We start from the raw sequence: 12,932 nt of genomic DNA, 5'->3' as shown, positions 1-12,932 counted from the left end.
CTGTAGCTCAGTGGGGAGCATGGTCTGATGTGTCTGTATGTGTGTCTGTCCTGTAGCTCAGTGGGGAGTATGGTCTGATGTGTCTGTATGTGTCTGTCCTGTAGCTCAGTGGGGAGCATGGTCTGATGTGTCTGTATGTGTCTGTCCTTTAGCTCAGTGGGGAGCATGGTCTGATGTGTCTGTATGTGTCTGTCCTGTAGCTCAGTGGGGAGCATGGTCTGATGTGTCTGTATGTGTGTCTGTCCTGTAGCTCAGTGGGGAGTATGGTCTGATGTGTCTGTATGTGTGTGTGTCCTGTAGCTCAGTGGGGAGCATGGTCTGATGTGTCTGTATGTGTGTCTGTCCTGTAGCTCAGTGGGGAGCATGGTCTGATGTGTCCGTATGTGTGTGTGTCCTGTAGCTCAGTGGGGAGCATGGTCTGATGTGTCTGTATGTGTGTGTCTGTCCTGTAGCTCAGTGGGGAGCATGGTCTGATGTGTCTGTATGTGTGTCTGTCCTGTAGCTCAGTGGGGAGCATGGTCTGATGTGTCTGTATGTGTCTGTCCTGTAGCTCAGTGGGGAGCATGGTCTGATGTGTCTGTATGTGTGTGTGTCCTGTAGCTCAGCGGGGAGTATGGTCTGATGTGTCTGTATGTGTGTCTGTCCTGTAGCTCAGTGGGGAGCATGGTCTGATGTGTCTGTATGTGTCTGTCCTGTAGCTCAGTGGGGAGTATGGTCTGATGTGTCTGTATGTGTCTGTCCTGTAGCTCAGTGGGGAGTATGGTCTGATGTGTCTGTATGTTTGTCTGTCCTGTAGCTCAGTGGGGAGCATGGTCTGATGTGTCTGTATGTGTCTGTCCTGTAGCTCAGTGGGGAGCATGGTCTGATGTGTCTGTATGTGTGTGTCCTGTAGCTCAGTGGGGAGCATGGTCTGATGTGTCTGTATGTGTGTGTGTCCTGTAGCTCAGTGGGGAGTATGGTCTGATGTGTCTGTATGTGTCTGTCCTGTAGCTCAGTGGGGAGCATGGTCTGATGTGTCTGTCTGTGTCTGTCCTGTAGCTCAGTGGGGAGTATGGTCTGATGTGTCTGTATGTGTGTCCTGTAGCTCAGTGGGGAGTATGGTCTGATGTGTCTGTATGTGTCTGTCCTGTAGCTCAGTGGGGAGCATGGTCTGATGTGTCTGTATGTGTGTGTCCTGTAGCTCAGTGGGGAGCATGGTCTGATGTGTCTGTATGTGTGTGTGTCCTGTAGCTCAGTGGGGAGTATGGTCTGATGTGTCTGTATGTGTCTGTCCTGTAGCTCAGTGGGGAGCATGGTCTGATGTGTCTGTATGTGTGTGTGTCCTGTAGCTCAGTGGGGAGTATGGTCTGATGTGTCTGTCTGTGTCTGTCCTGTAGCTCAGTGGGGAGCATGGTCTGATGTGTCTGTATGTGTGTGTGTCCTGTAGCTCAGTGGGAAGCATGGTCTGATGTGTCTGTCTGTGTCTGTCCTGTAGCTCAGTGGGGAGTATGGTCTGATGTGTCTGTATGTGTGTGTGTCCTGTAGCTCAGTGGGGAGCATGGTCTGATGTGTCTGTATGTGTCTGTCCTGTAGCTCAGTGGGGAGCATGGTCTGATGTGTCTGTATGTGTGTGTGTCCTGTAGCTCAGTGGGGAGCATGGTCTGATGTGTCTGTCTGTGTCTGTCCTGTAGCTCAGTGGGGAGTATGGTCTGATGTGTCTGTATGTGTCTGTCCTGTAGCTCAGTGGGGAGCATGGTCTGATGTGTCTGTATGTGTGTCTGTCCTGTAGCTCAGTGGGGAGCATGGTCTGATGTGTCTGTATGTGTGTCTGTCCTGTAGCTCAGTGGGGAGCATGGTCTGATGTGTCTGTATGTGTGTCTGTCCTGTAGCTCAGTGGGGAGCATGGTCTGATGTGTCTGTATGTGTGTCTGTCCTGTAGCTCAGTGGGGAGCATGGTCTGATGTGTCTGTATGTGTGTCTGTCCTGTAGCTCAGTGGGGAGCATGGTCTGATGTGTCTGTATGTGTCTGTCCTGTAGCTCAGTGGGGAGCATGGTCTGATGTGTCTGTATGTGTGTCTGTCCTGTAGCTCAGTGGGGAGTATGGTCTGATGTGTCTGTATGTGTGTCTGTCCTGTAGCTCAGTGGGGAGCATGGTCTGATGTGTCTGTATGTGTCTGTCCTGTAGCTCAGTGGGGAGTATGGTCTGATGTGTCTGTATGTGTCTGTCCTGTAGCTCAGTGGGGAGCATGGTCTGATGTGTCTGTATGTGTGTCTGTCCTGTAGCTCAGTGGGGAGCATGGTCTGATGTGTCTGTCTGTGTGTGTGTCCTGTAGCTCAGTGGGGAGTATGGTCTGATGAAAGATGAAGCCTACTGCCAGGTGATGAAACAGGTCACAGGAAACACCAGCTCCAAAACGTAAGACTTGAACCCTAATCCTTACCTCTAAACCCTAACCCTGACCTCTAACCTTAACCTCTAACCCAAAGCTTGACCTCTAGGGACAGTTGTCAGAGAGGATGGAGACTGCTGTACATCCTGACTGTTAGTGTATATCTGACCTCTACCCTCTGACCTCTAACCTCTAGGGACAGTTGTCAGAGAGGATGGAGACTACTGTACATCCTGACTGTTAGTGTATATCTGACCTCTGACCTCTAACCTCTAACCTCTAGGGACAGTTGTCAGAGAGGATGGAGACTGCTGTACATCCTGACTGTTAGTGTATATCTGACCTCTGACCTCTAACCTCTAGGGACAGTTGTCAGAGAGGATGGAGACTGCTGTACATCCTGACTGCGTTCCATCGCTGTTCTGAGGTCCTGAAGCCCTTCCTTTTAAAGTTCCTGCTGGACGCCTGCTGTAGTCCTGGGGTACACTACCAAGGTACCCTAACTATATCTATAACCCTACCTACCAGTCAGGATGTCTGTTATACCTGTCTGTCTGCTCTAGTCCTGTAGTACACTACCAAGGTACCCTAACTATATCTATAACCCTACCTACCAGTCAGGATGTCTGTTATACCTGTCTGTCTGTCTGCTCTAGTCCTGTAGTACACTACCAAGGTACCCTAACTATATCTATAACCCTACCTACCAGTCAGGATGTCTGTTATACCTGTCTGTCTGCTCTAGTCCTGTAGTACACTACCAAGGTACCCTAACTATATCTATAACCCTACCTACCAGTCAGGATGTCTGTTATACCTGTCTGTCTGCTCTAGTCCTGGAGTCCACTACCAAGGTACCCTAACTATATCTATAACCCTACCTACCAGTCAGGATGTCTGTTATACCTGTCTGTCTGCTCTAGTCCTGTAGTACACTACCAAGGTACCCTAACTATATCTATAACCCTACCTACCAGTCAGGATGTCTGTTATACCTGTCTGTCTGTCTGCTCTAGTCCTGTAGTACACTACCAAGGTACCCTAACTATATCTATAACCCTACCTACCAGTCAGGATGTCTGTTATACCTGTCTGTCTGCTCTAGTCCTGTAGTACACTACCAAGGTACCCTAACTATATCTATAACCCTACCTACCAGTCAGGATGTCTGTTATACCTGTCTGTCTGTCTGCTCTAGTCCTGTAGTACACTACCAAGGTACCCTAACTATATCTATAACCCTACCTACCAGTCAGGATGTCTGCTATACCTGTCTGTCTGTCTGCTCTAGTCCTGTAGTACACTACCAAGGTACCCTAACTATATCTATAACCCTACCTACCAGTCAGGATGTCTGTTATACCTGTCTGTCTGTCTGCTCTAGTCCTGTAGTACACTACCAAGGTACCCTAACTATATCTATAACCCTACCTACCAGTCAGGATGTCTGTTATACCTGTCTGTCTGTCTGCTCTAGTCCTGTAGTACACTACCAAGGTACCCTAACTATATCTATAACCCTACCTACCAGTCAGGATGTCTGTTATACCTGTCTGTCTGTCTGCTCTAGTCCTGTAGTACACTACCAAGGTACCCTAACTATATCTATAACCCTACCTACCAGTCAGGATGTCTGTTATACCTGTCTGTCTGTCTGCTCTAGTCCTGGAGTACACTACCAAGGTACCCTAACTATATCTATAACCCTACCTACCAGTCAGGGTGTCTGTTATACCTGTCTGTCTGTCTGCTCTAGTCCTGGAGTACACTACCAAGGTACCCTAACTATATCTATAACCCTACCTACCAGTCAGGATGTCTGTTATACCTGTCTGTCTGCTCTAGTCCTGTAGTACACTACCAAGGTACCCTAACTATATCTATAACCCTACCTACCAGTCAGGATGTCTGTTATACCTGTCTGTCTGCTCTAGTCCTGGAGTCCACTACCAAGGTACCCTAACTATATCTATAACCCTACCTACCAGTCAGGATGTCTGTTATACCTGTCTGTCTGCTCTAGTCCTGTAGTACACTACCAAGGTACCCTAACTATATCTATAACCCTACCTACCAGTCAGGATGTCTGTTATACCTGTCTGTCTGCTCTAGTCCTGTAGTACACTACCAAGGTACCCTAACTATATCTATAACCCTACCTACCAGTCAGGATGTCTGTTATACCTGTCTGTCTGTCTGCTCTAGTCCTGGAGTACACTACCAAGGTACCCTAACTATATCTATAACCCTACCTACCAGTCAGGATGTCTGTTATACCTGTCTGTCTGTCTGCTCTAGTCCTGGAGTACACTACCAAGGTACCCTAACTATATCTATAACCCTACCTACCAGTCAGGATGTATGTTATACCTGTCTGTCTGTCTGCTGTAGTCCTGTAGTACACTACCAAGGTACCCTAACTATATCTATAACCCTACCTACCAGTCAGGATGTCTGTTATACCTGTCTGTCTGTCTGCTCTAGTCCTGTAGTACACTACCAAGGTACCCTAACTATATCTATAACCCTACCTACCAGTCAGGATGTCTGTTATACCTGTCTGTCTGTCTGCTCTAGTCCTGTAGTACACTACCAAGGTACCCTAACTATATCTATAACCCTACCTACCAGTCAGGATGTCTGTTATACCTGTCTGTCTGCTCTAGTCCTGTAGTACACTACCAAGGTACCCTAACTATATCTATAACCCTACCTACCAGTCAGGATGTCTGTTATACCTGTCTGTCTGCTCTAGTCCTGTAGTACACTACCAAGGTACCCTAACTATATCTATAACCCTACCTACCAGTCAGGATGTCTGTTATACCTGTCTGTCTGTCTGCTCTAGTCCTGTAGTACACTACCAAGGTACCCTAACTATATCTATAACCCTACCTACCAGTCAGGATGTCTGTTATACCTCTCTGTCTGCTCTAGTCCTGTAGTACACTACCAAGGTACCCTAACTATATCTATAACCCTACCTACCAGTCAGGATGTCTGTTATACCTGTCTGTCTGCTGTAGTCCTGTAGTCCACTACCAAGGTACCCTAACTATATCTATAACCCTACCTACCAGTCAGGATGTCTGTTATACCTGTCTGTCTGTCTGCTCTAGTCCTGTAGTACACTACCAAGGTACCCTAACTATATCTATAACCCTACCTACCAGTCAGGATGTCTGTTATACCTGTCTGTCTGCTCTAGTCCTGTAGTACACTACCAAGGTACCCTAACTATATCTATAACCCTACCTACCAGTCAGGATGTCTGTTATACCTGTCTGTCTGCTCTAGTCCTGTAGTACACTACCAAGGTACCCTAACTATATCTATAACCCTACCTACCAGTCAGGATGTCTGTTATACCTGTCTGCCTGCTCTAGTCCTGTAGTACACTACCAAGGTACCCTAACTATATCTATAACCCTACCTACCAGTCAGGATGTCTGTTATACCTGTCTGTCTGCTCTAGTCCTGTAGTACACTACCAAGGTACCCTAACTATCTCTATAACCCTACCTACCAGTCAGGATGTCTGTTATACCTGTCTGCCTGCTCTAGTCCTGTAGTACACTACCAAGGTACCCTAACTATATCTATAACCCTACCTACCAGTCAGGATGTCTGTTATACCTGTCTGTCTGCTCTAGTCCTGTAGTACACTACCAAGGTACCCTAACTATATCTATAACCCTACCTACCAGTCAGGATGTCTGTTATACCTGTCTGTCTGCTCTAGTCCTGTAGTACACTACCAAGGTACCCTAACTATATCTATAACCCTACCTACCAGTCAGGATGTCTGTTATACCTGTCTGTCTGTCTGCTCTAGTCCTGTAGTACACTACCAAGGTACCCTAACTATATCTATAACCCTACCTACCAGTCAGGATGTCTGTTATACCTGTCTGTCTGTCTGCTCTAGTCCTGTAGTACACTACCAAGGTACCCTAACTATATCTATAACCCTACCTACCAGTCAGGATGTCTGTTATACCTGTCTGTCTGCTCTAGTCCTGTAGTACACTACCAAGGTACCCTAACTATATCTATAACCCTACCTACCAGTCAGGATGTCTGTTATACCTGTCTGTCTGCTCTAGTCCTGTAGTACACTACCAAGGTACCCTAACTATATCTATAACCCTACCTACCAGTCAGGATGTCTGTTATACCTGTCTGTCTGCTCTAGTCCTGTAGTACACTACCAAGGTACCCTAACTATATCTATAACCCTACCTACCAGTCAGGATGTCTGTTACACCTGTCTGTCTGCTCTAGTCCTGGAGTACACTACCAAGGTACCCTAACTATATCTATAACCCTACCTACCAGTCAGGATGTCTGTTATACCTGTCTGTCTGTCTGCTCTAGTCCTGTAGTACACTAAGTCCTGTAGTACACTACCAAGGTACCCTAACTATATCTATAACCCTACCTACCAGTCAGGATGTATGTTATACCTGTCTGTCTGTCTGCTCTAGTCCTGTAGTACACTACCAAGGTACCCTAACTATATCTATAACCCTACCTACCAGTCAGGATGTCTGTTATACCTGTCTGTCTGACTGCTCTAGTCCTGTAGTACACTACCAAGGTACCCTAACTATATCTATAACCCTACCTACCAGTCAGGATGTCTGTTATACCTGTCTGTCTGCTCTAGTCCTGTAGTACACTACCAAGGTACCCTAACTATATCTATAACCCTACCTACCAGTCAGGATGTCTGTTATACCTGTCTGCCTGCTCTAGTCCTGTAGTACACTACCAAGGTACCCTAACTATATCTATAACCCTACCTACCAGTCAGGATGTCTGTTATACCTGTCTGTCTGTCTGCTGTAGTCCTGTAGTACACTACCAAGGTACCCTAACTATATCTATAACCCTACCTACCAGTCAGGATGTCTGTTATACCTGTCTGTCTGCTCTAGTCCTGTAGTACACTACCAAGGTACCCTAACTATATCTATAACCCTACCTACCAGTCAGGATGTCTGTTATACCTGTCTGTCTGCTCTAGTCCTGTAGTACACTACCAAGGTACCCTAACTATATCTATAACCCTACCTACCAGTCAGGATGTCTGTTATACCTGTCTGTCTGCTCTAGTCCTGGAGTACACTACCAAGGTACCCTAACTATATCTATAACCCTACCTACCAGTCAGGATGTCTGTTATACCTGTCTGTCTGCTCTAGTCCTGTAGTACACTACCAAGGTACCCTAACTATATCTATAACCCTACCTACCAGTCAGGATGTCTGTTATACCTGTCTGTCTGTCTGCTCTAGTCCTGGAGTACACTACCAAGGTACCCTAACTATATCTATAACCCTACCTACCAGTCAGGATGTCTGTTATACCTGTCTGTCTGCTCTAGTCCTGTAGTACACTACCAAGGTACCCTAACTATAACTATAACCCTACCTACCAGTCAGGATGTCTGTTATACCTGTCTGTCTGCTCTAGTCCTGTAGTACACTACCAAGGTACCCTAACTATATCTATAACCCTACCTACCAGTCAGGATGTCTGTTATACCTGTCTGTCTGCTCTAGTCCTGTAGTACACTACCAAGGTACCCTAACTATATCTATAACCCTACCTACCAGTCAGGATGTCTGTTATACCTGTCTGTCTGCTCTAGTCCTGTAGTACACTACCAAGGTACCCTAACTATATCTATAACCCTACCTACCAGTCAGGATGTCTGTTATACCTGTCTGTCTGCTCTAGTCCTGTAGTACACTACCAAGGTACCCTAACTATATCTATAACCCTACCTACCAGTCAGGATGTCTGTTATACCTGTCTGTCTGCTCTAGTCCTGGAGTACACTACCAAGGTACCCTAACTATATCTATAACCCTACCTACCAGTCAGGATGTCTGTTATACCTGTCTGTCTGCTCTAGTCCTTTAGTACACTACCAAAGTACCCTAACTATATCTATAACCCTACCTACCAGTCAGGATGTCTGTTATACCTGTCTGTCTGTCTGCTGTAGTCCTGTAGTACACTACCAAGGTACCCTAACTATATCTATAACCCTACCTACCAGTCAGGATGTCTGTTATACCTGTCTGTCTGCTCTAGTCCTGTAGTACACTACCAAGGTACCCTAACTATATCTATAACCCTACCTACCAGTCAGGATGTCTGTTATACCTGTCTGTCTGCTCTAGTCCTGTAGTACACTACCAAGGTACCCTAACTATATCTATAACCCTACCTACCAGTCAGGATGTCTGTTATACCTGTCTGTCTGCTCTAGTCCTGTAGTACACTACCAAGGTACCCTAACTATATCTATAACCCTACCTACCAGTCAGGATGTCTGTTATACCTGTCTGTCTGTCTGCTCTAGTCCTGTAGTACACTACCAAGGTACCCTAACTATATCTATAACCCTACCTACCAGTCAGGATGTCTGTTATACCTGTCTGTCTGTCTGCTCTAGTCCTGTAGTACACTACCAAGGTACCCTAACTATATCTATAACCCTACCTACCAGTCAGGATGTCTGTTATACCTGTCTGTCTGTCTGCTGTAGTCCTGTAGTACACTACCAAGGTACCCTAACTATATCTATAACCCTACCTACCAGTCAGGATGTCTGTTATACCTGTCTGTCTGTCTGCTCTAGTCCTGTAGTACACTACCAAGGTACCCTAACTATATCTATAACCCTACCTACCAGTCAGGATGTCTGTTATACCTGTCTGTCTGCTCTAGTCCTGTAGTACACTACCAAGGTACCCTAACTATATCTATAACCCTACCTACCAGTCAGGATGTCTGTTATACCTGTCTGTCTGCTCTAGTCCTGTAGTACACTACCAAGGTACCCTAACTATATCTATAACCCTACCTACCAGTCAGGATGTCTGTTATACCTGTCTGTCTGTCTGCTCTAGTCCTGTAGTACACTACCAAGGTACCCTAACTATATCTATAACCCTACCTACCAGTCAGGATGTCTGTTATACCTGTCTGTCTGTCTGCTCTAGTCCTGTAGTACACTACCAAGGTACCCTAACTATATCTATAACCCTACCTACCAGTCAGGATGTCTGTTATACCTGTCTGTCTGTCTGCTGTAGTCCTGTAGTACACTACCAAGGTACCCTAACTGTATCTATAACCCTACCTACCAGTCAGGATGTCTGTTATACCTGTCTGTCTGCTCTAGTCCTGTAGTACACTACCAAGGTACCCTTACTATATCTATAACCCTACCTACCAGTCAGGATGTCTGTTATACCTGTCTGTCTGTCTGCTCTAGTCCTGTAGTACACTACCAAGGTACCCTAACTATATCTATAACCCTACCTACCAGTCAGGATGTCTGTTATACCTGTCTGTCTGCTCTAGTCCTGTAGTACACTACCAAGGTACCCTAACTATATCTATAACCCTACCTACCAGTCAGGATGTCTGTTATACCTGTCTGTCTGCTCTAGTCCTGTAGTACACTACCAAGGTACCCTAACTATATCTATAACCCTACCTACCAATCAGGATGTCTGTTATACCTGTCTGTCTGTCTGCTCTAGTCCTGTAGTACACTACCAAGGTACCCTAACTATATCTATAACCCTACCTACCAGTCAGGATGTCTGTTATACCTGTCTGTCTGCTCTAGTCCTGTAGTACACTACCAAGGTACCCTAACTATATCTATAACCCTACCTACCAGTCAGGATGTCTGTTATACCTGTCTGTCTGCTCTAGTCCTGTAGTACACTACCAAGGTACCCTAACTATATCTATAACCCTACCTACCAGTCAGGATGTCTGTTATACCTGTCTGTCTGCTCTAGTCCTGTAGTACACTACCAAGGTACCCTAACTATATCTATAACCCTACCTACCAGTCAGGATGTCTGTTATACCTGTCTGTCTGCTGTAGTCCTGTAGTACACTACCAAGGTACCCTAACTATATCTATAACCCTACCTACCAGTCAGGATGTCTGTTATACCTGTCTGTATGTCTGCTGTAGTCCTGTAGTACACTACCAAGGTACCCTAACTATATCTATAACCCTACCTACCAGTCAGGATGTCTGTTATACCTGTCTGTCTGTCTGTCTGCTGTAGTCCTGTAGTACACTACCAAGGTACCCTAACTATATCTATAACCCTACCTACCAGTCAGGATGTCTGTTATACCTGTCTGTCTGCTCTAGTCCTGTAGTACACTACCAAGGTACCCTAACTATATCTATAACCCTACCTACCAGTCAGGATGTCTGTTATACCTGTCTGTCTGTCTGTCTGATCTAGTCCTGTAGTACACTACCAAGGTACCCTAACTATATCTATAACCCTACCTACCAGTCAGGATGTCTGTTATACCTGTCTGTCTGCTCTAGTCCTGTAGTACACTACCAAGGTACCCTAACTATATCTATAACCCTACCTACCAGTCAGGATGTCTGTTATACCTGTCTGTCTGCTCTAGTCCTGTAGTACACTACCAAGGTACCCTAACTATATCTATAACCCTACCTACCAGTCAGGATGTCTGTTATACCTGTCTGTCTGCTCTAGTCCTGTAGTACACTACCAAGGTACCCTAACTATATCTATAACCCTACCTACCAGTCAGGATGTCTGTTATACCTGTCTGTCTGCTCTAGTCCTGTAGTACACTACCAAGGTACCCTAACTATATCTATAACCCTACCTACCAGTCAGGATGTCTGTTATACCTGTCTGTCTGCTCTAGTCCTGTAGTACACTACCAAGGTACCCTAACTATATCTATAACCCTACCTACCAGTCAGGATGTCTGTTATACCTGTCTGTCTGCTCTAGTCCTGTAGTACACTACCAAGGTACCCTAACTATATCTATAACCCTACCTACCAGTCAGGATGTCTGTTATACCTGTCTGTCTGTCTGCTCTAGTCCTGTAGTACACTACCAAGGTACCCTAACTATATCTATAACCCTACCTACCAGTCAGGATGTCTGTTATACCTGTCTGTCTGCTCTAGTCCTGGAGTACACTACCAAGGTACCCTAACTATATCTATAACCCTACCTACCAGTCAGGATATCTGTTATACCTGTCTGTCTGCTCTAGTCCTGTAGTCCACTACCAAGGTACCCTAACTATATCTATAACCCTACCTACCAGTCAGGATGTCTGTTATACCTGTCTGTCTGCTCTAGTCCTGTAGTACACTACCAAGGTACCCTAACTATATCTATAACCCTACCTACCAGTCAGGATGTCTGTTATACCTGTCTGTCTGCTCTAGTCCTGTAGTACACTACCAAGGTACCCTAACTATATCTATAACCCTACCTACCAGTCAGGATGTCTGTTATACCTGTCTGTCTGTCTGCTCTAGTCCTGTAGTACACTACCAAGGTACCCTAACTATATCTATAACCCTACCTACCAGTCAGGATGTCTGTTATACCTGTCTGTCTGTCTGCTCTAGTCCTGTAGTACACTACCAAGGTACCCTAACTATATCTATAACCCTACCTACCAGTCAGGATGTCTGTTATACCTGTCTGTCTGTCTGCTCTAGTCCTGTAGTACACTACCAAGGTACCCTAACTATATCTATAACCCTACCTACCAGTCAGGATGTCTGTTATACCTGTCTGTCTGCTCTAGTCCTGGAGTACACTACCAAGGTACCCTAACTATATCTATAACCCTACCTACCAGTCAGGATGTCTGTTATACCTGTCTGTCTGTCTGCTCTAGTCCTGTAGTACACTACCAAGGTACCCTAACTATATCTATAACCCTACCTACCAGTCAGGATGTCTGTTATACCTGTCTGTCTGTCTGCTCTAGTCCTGTAGTACACTACCAAGGTACCCTAACTATATCTATAACCCTACCTACCAGTCAGGATGTCTGTTATACCTGTCTGCCTGTCTGCTCTAGTCCTGTAGTACACTACCAAGGTACCCTAACTATATCTATAACCCTACCTACCAGTCAGGATGTCTGTTATACCTGTCTGTCTGTCTGCTCTAGTCCTGTAGTACACTACCAAGGTACCCTAACTATATCTATAACCCTACCTACCAGTCAGGATGTCTGTTATACCTGTCTGTCTGTCTGCTCTAGTCCTGTAGTACACTACCAAGGTACCCTAACTATATCTATAACCCTACCTACCAGTCAGGATGTCTGTTATACCTGTCTGTCTGCTCTAGTCCTGTAGTACACTACCAAGGTACCCTAACTATATCTATAACCCTACCTACCAGTCAGGATGTCTGTTATACCTGTCTGTCTGTCTGTCTGATCTAGTCCTGTAGTACACTACCAAGGTACCCTAACTATATCTATAACCCTACCTACCAGTCAGGATGTCTGTTATACCTGTCTGTCTGCTCTAGTCCTGTAGTACACTACCAAGGTACCCTAACTATATCTATAACCCTACCTACCAGTCAGGATGTCTGTTATACCTGTCTGTCTGCTCTAGTCCTGGAGTACACTACCAAGGTACCCTAACTATATCTATAACCCTACCTACCAGTCAGGATGTCTGTTATACCTGTCTGTCTGCTC

The 12,932-nt window shown here is 45.6% G+C and overlaps 1 protein-coding gene across 1 annotated transcript in view; it reads left to right on the top strand.

The window, feature by feature from the left end:
* The window catches only part of LOC129867767 (unconventional myosin-XV-like), a 414,777-nt gene that overhangs the window by 386,916 nt on the left and 14,929 nt on the right, over nucleotides 1-12,932 (top strand). Inside the window, exons 53-54 of the mRNA XM_055941278.1 lie at nucleotides 2,313-2,395; nucleotides 2,733-2,863. Of these exons, the coding sequence (XP_055797253.1) occupies nucleotides 2,313-2,395; nucleotides 2,733-2,863 (214 nt within the window). The remainder of the gene's footprint in view (nucleotides 1-2,312; nucleotides 2,396-2,732; nucleotides 2,864-12,932) is intronic.

Source organism: Salvelinus fontinalis, chromosome 2 (assembly GCF_029448725.1).
Source record: "Salvelinus fontinalis isolate EN_2023a chromosome 2, ASM2944872v1, whole genome shotgun sequence".
Taxonomy (NCBI): Eukaryota; Metazoa; Chordata; class Actinopteri; order Salmoniformes; family Salmonidae; genus Salvelinus; species Salvelinus fontinalis.
This window is presented reverse-complemented; position numbering and strand designations above follow the sequence as displayed.